At 41.4% G+C, this 20,908-nt stretch overlaps 1 protein-coding gene across 2 annotated transcripts in view; it reads right to left on the minus strand.

The window, feature by feature from the left end:
• Positions 1 to 17,348, minus strand: part of P4HA2 (prolyl 4-hydroxylase subunit alpha 2) — a 36,212-nt gene extending 18,864 nt beyond the window's left edge. For both annotated transcript variants that reach the window (XM_056854376.1, XM_056854384.1), the window contains exons 1-5: positions 17,249 to 17,348; positions 9,411 to 9,507; positions 7,518 to 7,669; positions 3,221 to 3,358; positions 799 to 1,038 (exon numbers count right to left, since the gene is read on the minus strand). In XM_056854376.1, the coding sequence (XP_056710354.1) occupies positions 799 to 1,038; positions 3,221 to 3,358; positions 7,518 to 7,669; positions 9,411 to 9,507; positions 17,249 to 17,330 (709 nt within the window). In that variant the 5' untranslated portion in view covers positions 17,331 to 17,348. The remainder of the gene's footprint in view (positions 1 to 798; positions 1,039 to 3,220; positions 3,359 to 7,517; positions 7,670 to 9,410; positions 9,508 to 17,248) is intronic.
• Between the last annotated feature and the right edge of the window lie 3,560 nt (positions 17,349 to 20,908).

Consider the following 20,908-nt stretch of genomic DNA (forward strand, 5'->3'; position numbering starts at 1 on the left):
GACATCCAAGTTTTCTTCACAACTATAAAAGCTATATTTACTGCATCAAGGCTTTGCATTACACTTTTTTTTTTATTATTAGCAAGCCACTGACCCAAACTAAGGGCACAATGACTTGTACAGTGGATAGGCCCAAAAGCAGGTAGTTCTGATATAAGTCAAGTACTGGGAATAAAGGATGTAAGGGGAGATGAGAGGTCTGTCTGTGTGTTCCTCTCATATAACATTCCAGCGTCCTCCTTTCCTTAAACTTTAAAAGTCACTTTTATTCTTAACACAAGTAACTTGCATTGAGCAGCAAAGGAGGACTCGATAGAAATATAGGAGGCACAAACAGACTTCACAACCTCTCTATCATCTGATTGAATTCCCAGCATGTATGCCTATTTTGGGCCTAGGGGGAGGAAAGGGCTGTGGCTCAGTGGCAGAGCAAATGCTTGGCATGCAGAAGGTCCCAGGTTCAATCCCCGGCATCTCCAGTTAAATGGAGTAGGCAAGGAAGTGATGTGAAAGACCTCAGCCTAAGACCCCGGAGAACAGCTGCCGGTCTGAGTAGACAATACTGACTTTGATGGACCGAGGGTCTGAGTCAGTCTAAGGCAGCTTCATGTGAAGGACATTTAAAAGGGCTCTACTGAGAACTATGAGAATCCTCCACACCACACCAGTGCACCTAATGGAACATGCGCTACATATTCATTGTACTATATAAGACTGAATGCCATGCTTGTTCAGCTTCTCTGTCAAAAACTGCTTTGTCTGAGATGAGGCAAACTTTCCAAAACACAAGCTTCTTACCAAGGGAAACCAGACGCCTGGTGAGCTCCATGGCCCGCAGTATATCACCAAGCTGAAATACTGCATAGCTGAGGTAATCCAGAATCTCCACTTTAGTCACTGTGGCCTCTTCAGCGTTGTCGTGCTGTTTCAGTGCTTGCTGCATCCACAGCACCGTGTGGTAATAATCTCCATCATTATAAGCGGTTTTCCCCATGCCAAAGCAATCATCCACTGTGAGGAAGGATCTGTATTTTGTCCCTAAATTTAGAAATGTTAATATAAGCCTGAATTTAAATCAAGCATTTCTACTTGGAAACATTAAGCGAGCTTCCCAAGCACCGAAGTCGTTGATAGTTATTGTGTTCATACATGACATACTATCATCCCTGTTCTTTTCAACTGAGGGATATTGTGCATGAAAATACAGGGCAGCAAAACAAGATAGGAAAAGGAAAGAATGGGTACCTGAATTCAGGGGGAGCCATCAAAATATGCAGGGAAATTGTAAGGTTTTAAAAATTATTCCCTGCCTCCCCTCCTCCCACTCTCAAACATGGCTGTAAGAGCTTTACATATTCGCTGCCTTCATGCTGACACAGACCATGAGCAGCAGCCTACAGTATGCAGGCACAAGGTTTCAGCAGACAGAACTGGAAAGTCTGCTGAAGGACAGCAAGCAGCCTAAAAGAGAGAGAGTGAGGTCACAGGATGCATTTCATCCGGCACGCATTCCCCAAACCCCAATCCTCCTCCCCAGATCCTTGTGACTGCCAGGCATAATGTCTTTCACAATTAAAAGGAAGGAGAGAAAGTAAAAAATGTACATTCCCCAATGCCATTCAGAGTCAAGAAGAGAAAAGCATATGGGAGAGGAAGTGATTGTTAAAAAGCATTTGCTTTATATGGTATGTGTATGAAGGCATAAAGCAAAGAGTTAAAACAAAAGCCTCCAGCCACCCTCCACTGTTTCCTATCGGGGTAAAATTCTATGCTTTCTCCAGGGCAAAGAATAGCCAAACACACAAGAGCAAGTAACCACTGGCCAAAAGCCTCCAAGCACAAACAGAACCAACAAACCAACAAGCCAAACCAAATCAACGTTGCAGATAATCCCAGCAGAACTACAGGCCAATGTGCAAACCAACATATCCAATGTCAAACCAGAGAATCCAAGCCAAACCAACTGAAGAAAGGGAAGGAATGCCATTTCCAGCCCAACATAAGCAATGCCAAATCACAGAAGCCAAGCAGAACCCATGACCAATGTGGAAGCGAAAGGCTAGCAGAACCAATGACCAACCAGAGAATCCCACCAGACCCAACCTGGCAAGCTCCCCCAATGTATGATCCTATTTGCCTGTGAGAGCTGCCACCCTCCACCCTCCCTCCTGTTGCCTGGAAAACCTACAAAAAGCAAACAAACAAACAAACAAAAAAGCCACCAAGTTTGGTGCTTTAAAATTTCAGCCCCAGATATTCCTGAATATTTGGGATCAGGATACCAGCATTGCTGAGATTCTCAAATATCAATTGGGATCCCAAATATATCAAAAATAATAATAACAAGGTATATATTTGGGTATATATTTGGACCAGATATATCTGAGCACACATCCCTAGTTATGACTCTAAAAATGCTAGTTTAATTAGCTCAGACAGAAGGCAGGATACAAATTTTGTAAATATGTCCTACTTTAAGGCCGAATATCTTTTGCTTTGAAGAATTAATGGATCACAATCACAATTTTTAGATATTAAAGGTACATTTATGGATGTTAGTCCCCAGACATTTTTATTAGCCTGCACAGACTGAGACATCAGAATTAAAATTTAAATGACTTAAAGTAAAACATTTTTATACTCAGCACAAAGTTTGTGTCTGAGTTACTTATCTTGTTTCAAAAACTTCTGATAAACGCATGCAAGTCTCTACTATCACTCAGTGTTAACAGCCTGCCAAATTTTTGTTCTCTCTGAAATGCCATGAGGTGACCTTAACTTGCACTGTAGGTCAACAACGCTGAGCTAGCATGCCAGCTTGAAATAAAATAATTTTTAGCAGCGTCTTGCATTAGTAAGTATAATTCACCTTAAAGATTTAATGTTTCCAACAAAGACACACAAATACATCAAAACAAACTCTACAGCAAGAGCATTATACATTTCCAGGCTCACTTCTGTGGCTTCAGTGATGGTATATGTGCCTGAATAAAGCTTTATTGAAATCTGGTGAAGATTTAAAAGTTTTCATTGCTAACCACAGCCCTGAGAATGAAAAAAGAAACTGGTACGATACAATCAGAAACATGCCTAGATGGAAAGGAAGCAGACTCTAGAAAAGCAACATTTAAGTTTTGTGGCTCACACAATTGTTATTGGTATTAATGGGGAAACCAAATGGAATAAAAATACTTAGGAAGGGCAGTCAAGTCATAATCACCTGGCAATTCTCCTTTTGAAATTGTTTCCGGGTCCAGTTTGTATGTGTCCTGCAAGCGCATCAGTGCCTTGGCAGCTCCCGTCTCATCTTCTTCAGTGGGGAAGAACTGACGCTGAATGGTGAGATTTGTAATAAAACCTTTATATGAACAAGACGGAAACACTTAACACCATGTGTCAGATGCACATAATCGATACCATAACAATGTACAATTGGGAACATGTGCTTTGCTTCACAGTATATCCGCTGTTAGATTCTAAGAGTTGAAACCTAAACTTAAACCATGTTCTCAGCAGGCACTCTAAATTATAGAATTGGTATTTAACTGGAAGATTAAAAAACAACTAAATATGCCAGAGCCATCAAGGGTAAAAATAAGGTGTGTACCGGGAAAGCAAGTAAAAGTAAATTTAGGTAATGTACAGAAGCATTTGCCGGTACCACAAGGTGGACTCATAAACAGGAACTGGATCTTCTGAAGGGGCTTCAAGCAAGATGGATTCCATGAGCACCATGCTTTCCCACTATACATATCTGAGAGCATGGGGACCATAGGATCCATCATGCATTGACTCTATTAATCAACCCTGTTCCTTAATGTATATATATATGGGGGGGGGGTCTGATAATCTGAATCCATGCAAAAGGTAGCAGCATAGCAAGTAAGCATTCTCATTTTATATCTTCTGGGTACTGACCATTTTGTTCCTCTGATGACACCTCAAGTAAAAACAAATACAGAATTCACCCTGTATGATTCAGAGCGAGCATGCCAGGGTTTAGCAATGGGCTGCCTGGCAACAAGGGCTACCCTAGATGGAACGCCATATCTAGTATGATGTATTTAGTTCTACAGCACCACTCATGTACCTGACATTTTAAATAGCAATAAATAGTTCCTTTGCACAATAGCTGATATCACCATTTGTCTATTTTAGATACCCGTTTTATATGTATTCCAAATGCATATAATTTCGGCATACTCTGTTTTATCTATGTCTATTGATATTTTATTATTTGATTAACCATGGAATGTCCTGAATTACTCGCTATGCCAATAAAGGTTTTGAATTGATTAGTTCCTTTACGTTCAGGAAAAGTAAGAAACATATGATGAAAATTGGGATTATTACAAGTAGTGGTCCACAAAACTTGTAGGGAGGGGAAATCCCATTCCTGCCCCCCCCCCCACCTTCCTGCCTGGCTGCAGCCAGTTTGGCCTCCCAGTTTGGCCTCCCACCAGGGAAATGCAGTTCTGGAAGGCACTTCCAACAACCTTGATTACACCAGTGGGATAATCCACCCAACATGTGGGGAATGCAAATGCTGGTATAATTTATTCTTGGCAGACTGCAAATGCAGTGGGATGCTCTTGGGGTCCTATTCCTTTGCTCGCTCTCTAGTGTTGTTGTTATAATGGACAACAGAACTGGTCCCACATCAAGATGAAGCCAAGAGGGAATAGAAAGACAGTCAAAATGGAGGCTTGACAGCAACTGAGATTACAGTCTAAACTGGAGGGGGAAACAACAGAAAGAAGAATGTTGACAAAAGGTTTTGGTTACAGCTGGAAAGGGGGATTAATAGGACAAAGCCAAAAGCCATCCATTTATGGGAAGTGGGTTTTGAGGAGGGGGTTATGTAACATCATTCTAAGGTGTAAGCGGTACGAGTCAGACAGCATAGTCTTTCCAGTGGTTCCATCGTACAATGACCAGAAATAACATGGAACGGATAATCCGTTTGAAGGCCTTTCTCTTTAGACGTAAAATAGAGTACCAGACTCCTCTCCCTTCATCCAAAGAGCTGTTATCCAACGAATATTGTATATAGCCAAATTTCACTGACATCTATGGAAGGCAAAGAACTTCAAGCACAAGATGTTCCATAGCAGACAATGGGACGGGCCTGGCTGCACTCCCAGGATTCGCTCACATATGGCCAATATCTTAAAAGTGGTGGAAGCATGAAGCACTAATTGTAAAGAGAATTCTCCCACCATCAGTTCTGTGACTCCAGCAGAAATAATCGTCTAAAAAAGAAAGCCATGCTCTTGAAACATTCAAAAATTGCCATTTTCATTTGGAAATATGTTCCGACATACGCTACAGTTCCAGGATGAAAAGAAAATACAATTCAAAGCCTCTAGACTTTTAACCTAAGAGAAAAGAAATGTGGTCTTAGTTCTGAGAAAAAGCACTTCCTCTGAAAGCATTAAGAAAGCAAGCTGTTCTCATCTACAGCCGCTTCAAAAGAGAGGTTTTATCATATGAAACATTTACTGAAGAACAAGCGAATGATAAATTATATATAAAGCTACTCTCATGCTGCGATTCCCAACTTGTGGTTCTATAGATCAAAACCTTCTGCAGCAATCACATTCTGCTAGCCAGATGTGATCTATGTACCACAGTAATTTGTTAAGGCCAAAGAATCAAAGACAGTTTGTACACAAAAAGAAACCTGAATTGTGAAGGTTTATGTATTACAATAGCATGTTTGTACAAGCCAATACTGGACATTGTGGGAGACGGCAAGGGAGACCCTGCCCTTGCTCAAAAATGATGCTAGGAATCATGAAGCACATTGCTCACACAAATTAAGAAAACGAGAATCAGGCAGTCCTCACTTTTACTTGCTTATAGTACCTCTGGCATGTTTAATTCAAGATTTTTGAATCTTTTTGACAAAAATTATAGAGTAGGAGCCCTTAACCATATTGAACTTATAGGCACTTCTGAAATCCTGAGGAAAGATTAGTGGATGCCACTACAAAATGACTGCAATGGGAGATGAGACAGATCACAAAATGGCTGCCAAGCAGGACCCAGGAACTATCATAAAATGCCTGAGGGTTTCAATATAACTATCTTGCTACAATGGGGACAGATATTTCTGAAGGGTGCTCTCTGCAAACCCAAAGGTGATGCCCCCCGAGGTCTTCTGAAGCCCCTCTTGCTCCAATGAGATAGAGGAAAGCCAAGGCTGGCTTTTTGATTTGTGTTTTGCACTTTGAGGGCAAAAAAAAAGGCCATCAGGAAATATCTGCATGCATCATAAATGCTTCAACAGTATATTTAAGAAACATTTGGAAAATTCTTGGTTTAAGAAACATCTGGGGGCTCCTGAACTTTGTTACACAACTTAGCAGCTATAGTGCTAGGAGTCCTATCCTAGGATTCAACAAGCCAAGGGATTTAAAAGGGTGATGATTCAAGGCAAGTACTTAAACCAGAGTAGAAAATAAAGAACAGTTCTTTCTTGAAACACAGCACAGAAGTTCTAGTCCCCATTCTGTCCAAGTTTACACCATAAAGTGCCAGGTACGTTTACAGTGGTATTTTATTTAGGGAATGTGTAACATGAGAAATGATATTAAGGTTTTCAAATACCCTATTGATATGTACGTGAACCAGGAATACAGTGCTGAACCAGCAGTCCTGAAGCATTTGGAGACAAGTGACTTCCACTCACACTTTACATGATCTCTGCGAGAAATACCAGTCTAAACGCAGAAATCATTACTTGTCTATGGAGCTCATTGAGTGGCCTACAGCAAATCCAAACCTCAAGGGCTTCAGCTGAGACTATAATGCAACTCTGAGAGGAGCAGCATCATGCTGAAAAGGTGATTATGGTCTATGCACCCCCCTCCCCTCAGGAAAAGCAGTTTCAGGAGAAGGCAGACTTTACCCAGTCCCTGCCTACATAACCTATGACAGCTTTATCCACCTACAGGGTTTAAATGCATGTTTAAACATTTGAAATGCTGCAAGGGGAAAAGTTACTTAACGGTTGTGACAGGCAGGGAGAGGATTAAGCACACACACACCACACTTCTTTACTCTCAATCACACCCTCCATATTGTTTAAGAAACAAAAAAAAGTGTCAGATATGCTTTCCTGAACAAGAAGTTCCTGAACAAGAATTCCTAAACAGCTATTCCAGCCTCTCTTTATCAAGGTCATTTCAGGTGGGTAGCAGTGAAATCTGCAGAAGTAAAGAAAAATTCAAGTCCAGTAGCACTTTAAAGGCCAATAAAATGGCATTTTCCACCACGACGAATACCTCTTAATCAAGCTGATTACATTTTGCCTTGTACCTCTACATCCTGACCCCAAGTGGCCATTCTTTGTTAACACCTCTCCCACCTTCTGACCTGGATGTAAGGGCTGGTGGATCATCATTCTCATTTGTATGTGACAAAGTGAGTTTTGACTCACAAAAGCTTATACCCTGGAAAACATTGCTGGTCTTTAAGGTGCTACTGGACTTGAATTTTATCAAGGTCCTCACCCTTGGTTGAATCCTGGAGAACAAGATTCTCTAGCTCCAGCCAGTCTGTGTTTAGACGTTTCACCAGTTTATAGGCATTGACTGGGTGTGCGAGATAACCCTCTGGATCTGAACTGGATTTGATAGTTAGGGATTCCATCTTCTCAGCCCAACTGGAAAATAAAAGAAATGCGGATAATGGTTAGATTTGACTTTTAGCTGCCCCACACTAAGTGCAGAGTTGGTAAACACTGTATTTATCCAAAGGCCCTCAATTATCTTCACCACATCTAATAAGAATGCATTCACCATTTTCCTTTCTGTCTTGCCTATTGCTATCTTAGTGCTTTTCAAATTTACTAGCTGTACCTTTGAACCTGCAGAGTGAATCACAGCATTTTATTTATCCCGTACAACCTTTTCACAGGCCAATGCACTGATGCCAATAGAGTTGAGGACACTTGTCTGCGGTCATATATGCTTTTCCTCGCATGCCTGCTGAAATCCCAGTGGGTTCATATCCGTGGCTGCGCCCATACTGGTGACACGCCCCTAAGCTGACAATTTTGTGCAACTGAAAGATAATTATATCATGCTCCTCAGGCAAGGCATTCTTTGGGCCTTTTCTCAGGACTGAACCCTTAGGCAGTCTGTAAGCTGTAATAAACAATCTAGTGCAGGAGGGCCCTAAACACCCTGGGCTCCAAGTGTGAAGTGAATGAAGACAGCAACAATGGAGAAATGTTAAGAAGAGCTATAATATGCAGGCACAGAGCTATGCCACTATATCAAAGATGACATTTCCTATGGGAAGTTGAACTATCCAAGAAAGGTGGGTAAGGGAAACTTAAATTCATAACATGTTTTCTCCACTTTAAGATGAAAATGGCCCTTCAATATGCAGCATACTGTTCACAGGTATCTGAGGCAATCTCCAGAAGCCCAATACTCAAGAATAAGTGTGCAAAGTGGTAAATGAGGTTGTAACTCAGCTCAAAATAACACACTGAGATGAAGAGTTGGGAAGCTGGGAAGAGTAGTAATAACATCACATAATGTGGCACATCAAAACAATTATTTTAGCCAATTCTTTGCACTGTTCCATGTATGGTACTGCAGCATCCTGCCTTTTGACCTTCCAGGTTAATTAAACTATATATAAATATCCCAGCTAAAGTGTTCTATAGGTGGACAGTCACCATGTTAAAGAAGATAGATGAAATGAGACCAAACAAAAAGCAAAGCTCTCCCAGGAAAAAATCTTGTCTGTAAGCTCTGACGTCATTTGTTTGGAAGTTAAATTTAGAAACAAGTTGTGATGACTTTCTCCAAAGTGAAAGGAAATTAAGGTTATCAATTTAATTGGCACAAATCCTAAATTTCAAGCTATGTTTTACCCAGCCTATACTTTACTATTTCACTGAGGATAAAGACTAAAATATTAAGACAGTGGAATACTAACATTGGGGCGTGTGGAAAGTGCCATCACGTTTCAGCAGACTTACGGCGTCCCCTGAAGACATTCAGAGGGAGTTGAAATTGTCTGCCTCTACATAATGACCCTGGACTTCCTTAGTGGTCTCCCACCCAAACACTAAAAAGGGCTGACGCCACTTACTTGTAACAGAATGAAGTTTGTATGAATTACTATGATTAACTGTAAATTGCCTTAAGGGTCTGGAAGCCACAATGGAAGTTTTAGAAATATTCTAAATAAATAAATAAAATTAGTTCCAGTGGCATTACCACTGAGTAACTAAGTAGAAGAAGGGCAAAGGGAGGTTTATATCCAATCCAAAGCCTACACTGAGGTGTAAGGATGCAGAACACAACAAACAGGTCTGAAGGCTGCTTCATGCATTGGTTTTCTCCAACAGTGAAACGAATGTGTGTTTATTTGCCACATTCTTTTACCTTTTAATTTTTAACAGCTTAGATTCTTCTTCTTGAATATACGCCTTTAATGACTGTACCAGATCTTTTTCTGCATATATCAGGTCGGTCATCTGGCCTTAAATAAAAAAAGTCAAATGTTATTACTGATTGGCAATAAGAGATGCCACTCCCCTCTATATACCAAAGGTTAATAGGGAAATGAAACAAGAAAAGTTATTCCAATAGGTTGGGTCAAGAGTAGTGTATTTCAGGGTTCCACAGGAATGGGGAGATGGGGAAATCATGCTCTGGAGATGGAGATCTTTTGTCTATAAAAACATTAGTGTGGATCCAGGCAATTATGATGATACTACGCTCAATTAACACCAGGGTTGGGAAATTTCTGAAGATTTGGGGGTAGAGCCTAGGGACGGTGAGATTTGGGGACAGAAGGACCTCATCAGAGTATCATGCTGTACAGTCTACCCTCCAAATCAGCCATTTTCTCCAGGGGAACTGATCCCTGCAGCCAGGAGATCAGTTGTAATTCTGGGAGACCTCCAGGCCCCACCTAGAGGTTGGCAAGCCCACTTAACACTGGCAGAATAAATTTCCAAAATTTGAAAGCTCAGGGTCAAGAGAAGGAAGTTTTCTTGAATAGCTTTTTGCCTGTTCCCTCCTTAACAGACTCCTTTCAAGAACTATAGAAAAAAATTATGGAACTGCACCTTTTACCAGACCAGTTAATGTTCAAAATCTTGCAAACAAGCTTTCAAATTACAGAAGAAATAGTTTGAACATTAGCAAGTTCACTTGCTTACTCTATTACTATAATACCATCAAGGCAGCATGGTGAATAGCTTTAATCTTCATCATGGCGTTTCTCCTGCAAATTAAGCCTGTTTATAGAATTAACATTTTCAGGGAATTTCTCCCTTATCACTACAGTGGCTCTAATCTCTTTCCTTTGAAAACTCCGTAAGAGATATGTGATTAAGGAGTGGAAGAGACTAACTTCAGAGGTTGTTCTACAGAGAAAAAGCCCATTTGTGCCTTTCAAAAAAAAATCTTAAAGCCAAGGAGATATTAGTACTAGTTCTAGAGTGAGGAAGTCACTGTACTCAATTTTAAAAAAGGACTCTCAGAGATTTAAATTATCTTGAAATGGCAGAGCATTGTTTGTGGAGCTTGGAGCGCACTAGTTTGCACAAAAACAAAATTATGTTCCAATCCAGCCTGCTAACTACTTTTTGAAGAAAATCTGTGACATGCAATGAGCAAAGCAACAAATGTTGGTTAAAAAAAAAAAAGGGCAATCACCTTATTAAGAGTAGGCTTTTATTATTAATGTTTCCCCAGTGCTATTTTATGGAAAGGAAACAACAATGATGAAAGTTTACAGAAGTTAATACCTCTCAGTATTCTGTAACAAATATAGATCCAATTGTGGTACAAGCTTATTCACACCTGCCTTATCATTTACACACTTGATTCCTTCCAATTCAGCTTCAGATGAGGTCACACAATTAGAATTATACTTGGAACAAGAAAGAGTTTTGTGGTGGGGTGTTTTTTTTTTTAGCAGAACGCGTTTGGAAAAAGCATTTTAGAAGTTTTTTTCTTCACTGCTTCTCCCACTTGCAACTATAATAACATAAGAAAGGCCCTGCTGGATCAGACCAAGGCCCATCACGTCCAGCAGTCTGCTCACACAGTGGCCAACCAGGTGCCCCTAGGAAGTCCACAAACAAGACGACTGCAGCAGCACCATCCTGTGTTCCACCGCACTCAAAATAATAGGCATGCTCCTCCGATACTAGAGAGAATAGGTATGCAGCATGACTAGTATCCATTCTAACTAGTAGCCATGGATACCCCTCTCCTCCATGAATACGTCCACTCCCCTCTTAAAGCCCTCCAAGCTGGCAGCCATCACCACATACTGGGGCAGGGAGTTCCACAATTTAACTATGCGTTGTGTGAAAAAATACTTCCTTTTATCTGTTTTGAATCTCTCACCCTCCAGCTTTAGCAGATGACCCCGTGTTCTATTATTATGGGAGAGGGAGAAAAACTTCTCCCCGCTCACTCTCTCCAAACCATGCATAATTTTATAGACCTCTATCATGTCTCCCCTTAGCCGCCTTCTTTCCAAGCTAAACAGCCCTAAGCGTCTTAACCACTCCCTATAGGACAGTTGCTCTAGTCCCCTAATCATTTTGGTTGCTCTTTTCTGCACCTTCTCAAGCTCTGTAATATCCTTTTTTAGATGTGGTGACCAGAACTGTACACAGTATTCCAAGTGTGGTCTCACCATAGATTTGTACAAGGGCAGTATGATATCAGCAGTTTTATTCTCTATTCCTCATCTAATTATGGCCAGCATGGAATTTGCCTTTTTTACAGCAGCCGCACACTGGGTTGACATCTTCATTGAGCTATCCATTACCACCCCAAGATCTCTTTCTTGGTCTGTCGCTGCCAGCACAGATCCCATCAGTGTATATGTGAAGTTGGGATTTTTTGCCCCAATATGCATCACTTTACACTTACTCACATTGAATCTCATTTGCCATTTTAATGCCCATTCTTCCAGTATGTAGAGATCCTTCTGGAGCTCTTCACAGTCCGATTTTGTTTTAACCACCCTAAATAATTTGGTGTCATCTGCAAAATTGGCTACTTCACTGTTTAACACCAACTCCAGGTCATTGATGAACAGGTTGAAAAGCACCGGTCCCAACACAGATCCCTGAGGCACCCCACTGCTCACATCCCGCCATTGTGAAAACTGACCATTGATTCCTACTCTCTGCTTCCTATTTTTCAGCCAGCTCTCAATCCATAAGAGGACTTGTCCTCTTATCCCGTGACTATGAAGTTTGCTTAGCAGTCTTTGGTGGGGGATTTTGTCAAAAGCTTTTTGGAAATCCAAATACACAATATCCACAGGCTCATTCCTGTCCACATGCTTATTGATGCTTTCAAAAAACTCTAATAGGTTAGTGAGACAGGACCTTCCCTTACAGAAGCCATGTTGGGTTTTGCCCAGCAGACCTTGCCCTTCTATATACTTGATAATTCTATCTTTAATAATGCTTTCCACCAATTTACCCGTAACAGATGTTAAGCTAACTGGCCTGTAATTTCGTGGGTCCCCCCTGGAATCTGTTTTGTAAATGGGTGTTACATTGGCCATTCTCCAGTCCTCTGGTACAGAGGCTGATCGAAGGGACATATTACATAATTTTGTTAGAAGTTCAGCAATTTCCCATTTGAGTTCTTGAAGAACTCTAGGATGAATACCGTTTGGTCCCTGTGATTTGTTAGTTTGAAGTTTGTCTAGACGTTCTAGGACTTCCTGCCTTGTTACCACTATTTTCCTCAGTTCCCCTCTCCAAAATCTCTGTTCAGGAGAAGGAATCTGCCCTGTATCTTCAACAGTGAAGACAGATGAGAAGAATTCATTTAGTTTTTCAGCAATTGCTTTATCCTCCCTTAGAGTTCCTTTACTCCCATTGTCATCCAATGGTCCAACCGCTTCCCTAGCTGGTTTCCTACTCCTAATATACTTAAAGAATTTCTTATTGTTTGTTTTGATGTGTTTAGCAATATGCCCCTCAAAATCTTTTTTTGTATCTCTAATTATCTGCTTGCATTTCCTTTGTGCAAGTTTGTGTTTGCTTCTGATCGCCTCGTATGGGCAAACCTTCCAGTCTCTGAAGGAAGACTTTTTTTCTCTAATTGCTTCCTTCACCTTACCCGTTAGCCATGGTGGTGACCTCTTGGACTTATTACTACCTTTCCTGACCTGTGGTATACAAGCTAGCTGAGCCTCTAGTAATGTGGACTTGAGTAACCCCTAAGCCTTTTCAAGAGATTTAACCCCCCTAACTGTTCCTTTCAACTATTTTTGTCTGCAATACTAATAATAAACTGGTTGACTCCTGTGTGGATGATGGAGCCACCCAAAGTCAAGGTAGGGAGTCTCTCCAGGTGCACTGGAAAACACGAGTTTATTAACCAGAAGGGGAAGAAAAACCTTTACTAATCCAACCCCCTGCTTAATGCAGGATCAGCCTAGAGCATCCCTGACAAGTGCTTGTCCAGCCTCTGCTTAAAGACTGCACATGAGGGGGAGCTCACAGCCTCCCTAAGCAGCTGATTCCACTGTTGATCAACTCTTACTGTAAAAAAATTTTTCCTACTATTCAGCCGGTCGGTACCTTTCCTCCCGTAATTTAAACCCATTATTGCGAGTACTATCCTCTGCTGCCAACAGGAACAGCTCCTTGCCCTCCTCTAAGTGACAGCCCTTCAAATACTTAAAGAGAGCAATCATGTCCCCCTTCAAACTCCTCTTCTCCAGACTAAACATTCCCAACTCCCTCAGCCTTTCCTCATAGGGCTTACTCTCCAGGCCCCTGATCATCCTTGTCGCTCTCCTCTACACCCGCTCAATTCTGTCCACATCCTTTTTGAAGTGAGGCCTCCAGAACTGAACAGTACTCCAAGTGAACCCTGACCAATGCAGTGTACAGCATTGGTTACTCCAGTCTAAATCCACTGAAATCAATGGGCTTAAACTGGAGTAACTCTGCATAGGATTGCACTGTAAATGTGTTTATGGCGTTGGGATGGAATGTTGAGAGCAGCTAAGCTTCAGTTAAAGGGAAAAGGGGAGGAATCTACCTACTCAGTCCACAGAGAACAGGGAGAGGTTTCGAGGGGGACCATTTTTTAAACTGTGCCTTCTTGCAATTCCTCAGGGAAACAGCTTGTTTTTGTCTATTTCAAAACATTTGGGGGGGGGTTTAAAATAAAGAACCCTTTTTAAAATAATAAATAAAATACTTTATGGAGAACAGAAAACACATTTGTCAGGGCATAAAGCAGCTATCGTATTAATTTGGCCAGTAAAAGATATCACACTAACATTCCCCCTGCTCTCGACACAGAAACAGAGAATGTGATTTTTTCAACAGCAATGATGTGTTCTAACTGTGGTTCACCCTCATTTGTCCCACCCAACCCAGAGCTACTTTAAACAGCACATTAAGTTTAGGGGAGTGTATCTTGAAGCAAAGAAGTAGGCAAGAGAAAAAAATGACATTTTGATACAGTCACACAGTGAGCTGCAGGTTAACTATGTTACACTGACATTTACAAGCTACACGGCAAGAAATGCCAGTAAATTTTACAATCATTCCTTAGTAGGAAATGTTAAATTTAATGTGATATTTTTGTTGACTAGATCCATCTGAATCTTCATTGCCCTTGCAAAACTGCTATCAGTCACACAAAACCTGCAAAATTATCTTGTAATTTAAGGCCTTTTTTAAAGCAAGTCTCTTAAAGAGAGTGTGATTTAATACTCAAGTCTGAAAATGCAATGCCTGAGGAGCAACAGGCGTTCAACTCCCAGAAAATTTGTCAATACCGGGTGTCTTTTTTTTCTTTGCACATTTCTACATTTGAGATAAAGTGGTGCAGGTACATTACAGGGTTAATTGGTCACCTAAAATCCAAGCAAATGATCAGAGAGATGTGTAAGCTTCCCACTTCCTATCTGGAATGATAACTCCAGTCTTGTTCCATCTAGACTGGCCTCCAATTTGTTTCCAGTCTCAATTCAAGGTGCAGCTAGTAACCTTTAAAGCTCAGTACAGCTTGGGACCAACATACCTTAAGGACTGCCTCCTCCCATACAAACCTACCTTTACACTCCGGTCATCTTTGGAGGCCCTGCTTTGGTTGCCCCTGCCATCTGAAGCTAGACAGGTGGCAACCCGATAAAGGGCCTTCTTGGTTGTGGCATCAAAACTTTATAACTCCCTTCCTAGGGAGATTCATCTGCCTCCCTGTATTGGTGACTTTTGCCAGCAGGTGAAGACTTCTTTGTTTCACCTGATATACTTAGGATGCTGACATGCAAGTGATGGCTGAAGACCTCCCATTCTTACAACTGATCTCCAGGCAACAGAGATCAGTTCACCTGGAGAAAATGGTTGCTTTGGAAGGTGGACTCTATGGCATTATAACCCACTGAAGTCCCTCCCCTCCCCAGACCCTTCCCTTCTCAGGCCTCACCCCACCCCAAAATCTCCAGGTATTTCCCAACCTGGAATTGGCAACCCTAGGCAACCCCCCAATAGTGATTACTGGCCCTCCTTCTAGGGTTGTTTGAGCTGTTTTTAATTGATTTTATACTTTTAAATTGTATTTTTGATTGCTGGAATGTTTTAATGTTTTTTTATGTTCACTGCCTTGTGGACACTGTGTAAAAAAGCGGCATAAAAATGTTTAAACCAATCTCCATACTCACATGGATGCAAGTTCTTCCAATGTGAATGAGAACAAATTATCATGAGAGCACAGGGAAAGAAAAATGGGGGGGGGAACCTGAAGAAAACAAATTCTGGAAGACTTCAAAGAGCATTTGCAAGACTAGTTAATATGGATTAAGTAAAAAGAAAAAGCTTTAACAACACTTCCAGAGTGATTAAAATGACAAACTGGCTGATTTTCCAGCATTGCCAAGAGTAACAATTCCAATCTATGCTGGATTGGCAACAGCGTCTCATGTTTTCCAATTAATTAAAATGTCTGTCTGTACACTGACAAACATGAATTACGTGAACAGTCTTTCAACATGGCCATGCTGTACTCTGTTCTCTATTGTACACTTGATGCACACGTGTACACAGGAAAAAATCCTGGTTGGAATCTTTAGAGACCTCATGACAGATAATTTTGAAGGCATGTCTTCTATTAGATCAAAACAGGTTTGTATCATGAAAAACTGCTGTGTTTGCTGTTGCAAGGCAAAACTGATAGATCTGGGGCAGCAAGAAATGGTAATACATAGTGAAAAGCACATTTTAAAATACGGCAATTTTCTGTTTCCCTTTTTCTGTAATGCCCGCTGGTTTTAAACAAGTAAACTGAACTAACATGACTTGCTGCCCTGCTTGTGAAAAGGAAATCTGAAACATTAACAACAACCTTAGTAAGAGCTGCCACCATGAAATCATTTCTCAGAATTCAGTTTCTGATCTTAAACGGAGCCTTGCTCAAGCATTAAGCTATAGAAGGGGGAAAGAAACTCCCATTCCCTCCACCCTTATGTCAGAATCCAAGGCTTGCAATGTACTCCCCAGGGTTTTGGCAAAGACAGGAAAGTTACTAGCCAAGCCATGCAAGCGGAAACTCAATTTTCTGATCTATGCAGCCAAAAGTCAGCACCCACCACTAACAACTGCATGTTAGACTTTGCATGAAGGAATGGAAAGAATGAAGTGCCTATAGCTAGATTTCTTTTTTTAAAAAAACCCTTTTTTTGCTTAATACTAAGTATGGTAGTAAGTTGCTTCTTAATTTCTAAGGAATAATGGTCCCTACTTCACATTTCAGTCACAAATTTGCTGTTTTTTGTTTGTTTTTACAGACAATAGACGTATGCAATTTCCCTTGTGACGAGTACATGAAAGCATTATTCATCGCACTGCCATTATGTACTGGTAGGAGAACTAGAAATGAGTAAGCAGCTCAGGCAGTGATTGTGAAGTGAAGGTGATTGTGATCTTAGCAATATTGAGATTTCACCTACTACATGTATCTCAAAAAATGTTAATAACAATATGAAAGAGCAATTAACTCTGGAATAAAAGACACTGATAATCACAAGATTGTGAGAAACATACACAAATACACTTGTCAGCAGTTCCAAACCACTGCTCTTAACCACTACACCACGCTGGCTAATTTTTAAGTTAATGGGCAGATGGCTCCATTCATTATTTTTAAAAATATGTTTTTGACTTAGACCACATTTTATCATAACATCATTGTAAAATCTTTCCCACACTCTTCCATACCTATTGAAGTGAAAAATTCTGCTTGTCCATGCCATGTGCACACAGTACAGATTAATAGTAAGGATGATATCCATAGAGTCATCTTGAATCAATGGGAAATCTGCAAGAAGCCAAGGAAAAAATATTTGTTATGTCTTGAGGTGGGGGATAACCCCAATCTCCACAACCTAAAGTAAAGATAATGTTTTCAATGTTGGAAATATAGCACAGTCTTACACCATTAGTAAGGGAAATGCTAGGTTTATTATGAATATTCATTTCTGGACTTTGAAAGATCCATCAAAATGTAATTACAGAATGCTGAAGAACCAAATCTAAGCCTCAAATCTAAGCCCTTTGGCTTTGGTTAATGAAAAGCAAAACATCTTAATTTAGGTCATCAGTAGCTTTACAGTACAAGCTAAAGCAGTGCAAGTTAAGTTATCGGCAATAAAGTACTGCGAGAACCTCTCGTCTGCCCCTTAGTTAGCAGTCGCTAACTAAGTCGCTAACTAAGGGGGTCATGCCCCTCTGTAGGATCTGCCTCATACTGCTGCCAAACGTAGCAAGAGAGAACTTGTAGACACATGGAGACAAATCACGCAGTGGGGCTGAAACAGGGAAGCCAGCGCATTAAACAATTCATCTCTTCAAGCAGACAACTAACATGGCGGTTATTTCAAACAGCCTCCTCCATGTGGCAGCCTTAGGTCATTGGAACTGTTTCAGTCTAGCAGCACAAAAAATATGCCTTGAAATACTGGGTTACTATGGTGCATATTTAAACACACGGCCAAGACAGGAAAAGACTAATGTTTCAATGCTTAAAGCTAACAGGCATTTGCACATCCCGGTTCAGTTTAATTGTGCAGATGTGGGATTCTGGAGTACTGGCAAGTACTGGCACTATTGTGCAGGGTCCATAAAATGACACCGCACCTGCATGCAGGTGAACCACAAGAGAGAGCATCTGCTTCTCATTTGAGTGAATGTCCCCTGGCTGATTTAGCGGGCAGTGTAGTACTCATGGCACTGTGGCTGCCTTAAGCTAAGTACACAACCCGATATTTACACGAGGTTCCACGCCACATCTGGGTAATATCCAGAAACCATTGTCTTCTCAAAGGAAGCAGGCGCTTCGGAGCACTTTGCCTTAGACCCTTTTTAACGACTTTTTTCCCTTTAAGAACCATACCCAAAAGCTTGGCAAGCAGGAGGCCATTCTTCACATAAAGCCACACGCTGTTCCAGTCCCCGTTCATGCATTGAAAAAATTATCCCCTGCTCCACCGTCCCTCACTCTACAGTGGCACTGACAGGCCTCTTATAACCATGGGCACTTGGCTAGCATATTTTTTAAAAAATATTTTCCCCTAAAGTATGCTATCTTGAAATATTTGACCATCATCTGAGCTGCTCTAATACGAAGAGACTGCTCTGCTTCTCAAGTAACTCACAAGTAATCCGAACATTTTATAAAGCTGAGTGACAAGTACCATGAAAGGTCTGCCAAGAGTAAAACCACAATAAGCGATGTAACAGCACTAGAAGAGGAAGCCAAAAGAATTCTGAAGGTGCATATATTTGGATATATTAGCTGCCCATCTGCAGTGCTTGTTCTTGCTTCCTGGAGACATGACACACCACTTGGCTAAGCCAGACCATGAAGGGATTTTCCAGCTTAAACAGCAAACCCCCTCCATGCCCCCTGCTTCCCTCCTCATGTGCTTCCTCAGATCAGAGTAGCTGCCAAGTCAAAGAATAGTGTTTACCTCATCCAATGGTTTTCCATCATACAGAGTCATGTGAATTAATAAGCAAAAAAAAAAAAAAAACCCTCTCAATAAACACACAAGGCAGATTTGGGTTAGAAGAGGAGAGACACCTGGCTACGGGATGTTGCATTCCTTGAGTGCAATCTTTGCACAGCTGTTACACTTCCAACAAAAGCAACAACACTTCATCAAACCAGAACAAATATGGCTTGGTAAATAGGTTTTGGAATGGCAATGAAGCATACACAGGCATCCCTGCTGGTATGTCCCATACTTTCCAAGAGTTTCAGTATATAGAAAAGGAAAATAGGAGCAGTGTGACATACAGCTACTCTGATCAGTCAGGCAAACAAACATCAAACACCACCAGCCAAGAAATGCTTTGAACTAGCTGATAAGGGGAAATAAATCCAGTTCAACTATTTACTCTTTGCACACTACATTTCACATGTTGGCCAGGTGTCAGAGAGAAAGGAGGTCATGTTCTGACAAGCTGATTTACAAGATTCTTTTATTTGCTAAATGTGTCATCTCAATCATAATAACTTGAAAGATCACAACCACCCAGTTTTCTGATCCTCAGACTCACTCATGAGGAATGTTTGGCCATTCCTTGGGGGCTGTTGGCAGAACGAGGAGAGGAGTGTGCAGCACACAGGAGAAAGAGCGCAACAAAGCCAGTGGGGACATCCCCCACAGTATGAATGTGTCCTGCAGTATTTGTTATTTTAAACATGTCTGCCTGACTTATTAGTGACTCATTTAACTGTCTGTGGAGGTTATATCCAAGAGTTCTCCAGATTCTTAGGTCTAAAACGCACGGCCACTTACTCCGGTTTCTGCCCAGTTTCCTCCCCGTTCCAGCCAGGATTAAATGAATCCGGGCTGGGGGAGAATCTGTACATATTACTTTTGTTGATCTGTGGCGAAACTGTGTGCTGATCCGTCCGTGAAAACAGAAAATGCGGGAGACACGTACTTCCTGGTCATTCAGCAACGCCCCCTCCCCCTGGTGATTGATTGATTCAAACTGACCAACGACAGCCTTGCGCGCCCCTTTTTTTAAAAAAAATTGGAATACATTTTCGAAATACTGACATCTCCACAGGTTGAGTTACTGCTGATCCGCGAAAACTGTAGTTCGACTTTCCCGATCACTGGCCAGATACGAGGGAGTGGAATTAAAGTGGTGACTGGGATCCTCTGTCGCTTTCAACTATAGGGGGAAATGGACAGCTTTAATGTGGCTGCCAATCTTTTGGCTGTTTTTGCAGGAGAGCTGCAGGTGGTTTTTCAAATTCTCTGCGCTTGTATCAGAAGCGCTTCTCTCATTAGTTTCTCCTTTTTGGCGAGATGGCGCAAAAGAAGGAGAGTGTCGAGAGAGCTGTCCCTTCGGGCAAGAAGTGGGAAAATGACCCGATCTGGTGTCCACGCCCCGCTTCCGGGACAGTTGAACTTTCTCAACATACCAGCCACCATCAATGAAATTGCGCCTTTTTTCACACTTTTCTAGCAAGCACTGTCCCAATCAACACATGGTTGGCATTATTTTTTATCAAAACGTTTTCTCAATATTTTGATATTGCGGTATATCGGGGAAATTTTTTCAAAAAAGGCGGTTAGGTTGCGAGGGGAGGGGTTTGGAGGCAGGCAGGCCGTTGTGACGCGGGAAGACTCGGCTGGTGTTTATGTGAGACGAGCCAGGGTTAACGGTTTGGCTCCTCAATTGCAAAACTGGGTTCGTTTTGGGTCGACACATCGCTCAGCCAGCAGCAAATTAGGTGCCATTCATTTGTGAGGATTTGATCCTGGGTGAAACAGGGAATAAACAGGGAGGAAACTGGGCAGAAACCGGAGTAAGTGACCCTGCGTTTTAGACCTTAGTCTTCAGGCCCTGCTAGGTGTT

Source organism: Euleptes europaea, chromosome 1, assembly GCF_029931775.1.
Source record: "Euleptes europaea isolate rEulEur1 chromosome 1, rEulEur1.hap1, whole genome shotgun sequence".
Lineage (NCBI taxonomy): Eukaryota > Metazoa > Chordata > Lepidosauria > Squamata > Sphaerodactylidae > Euleptes > Euleptes europaea.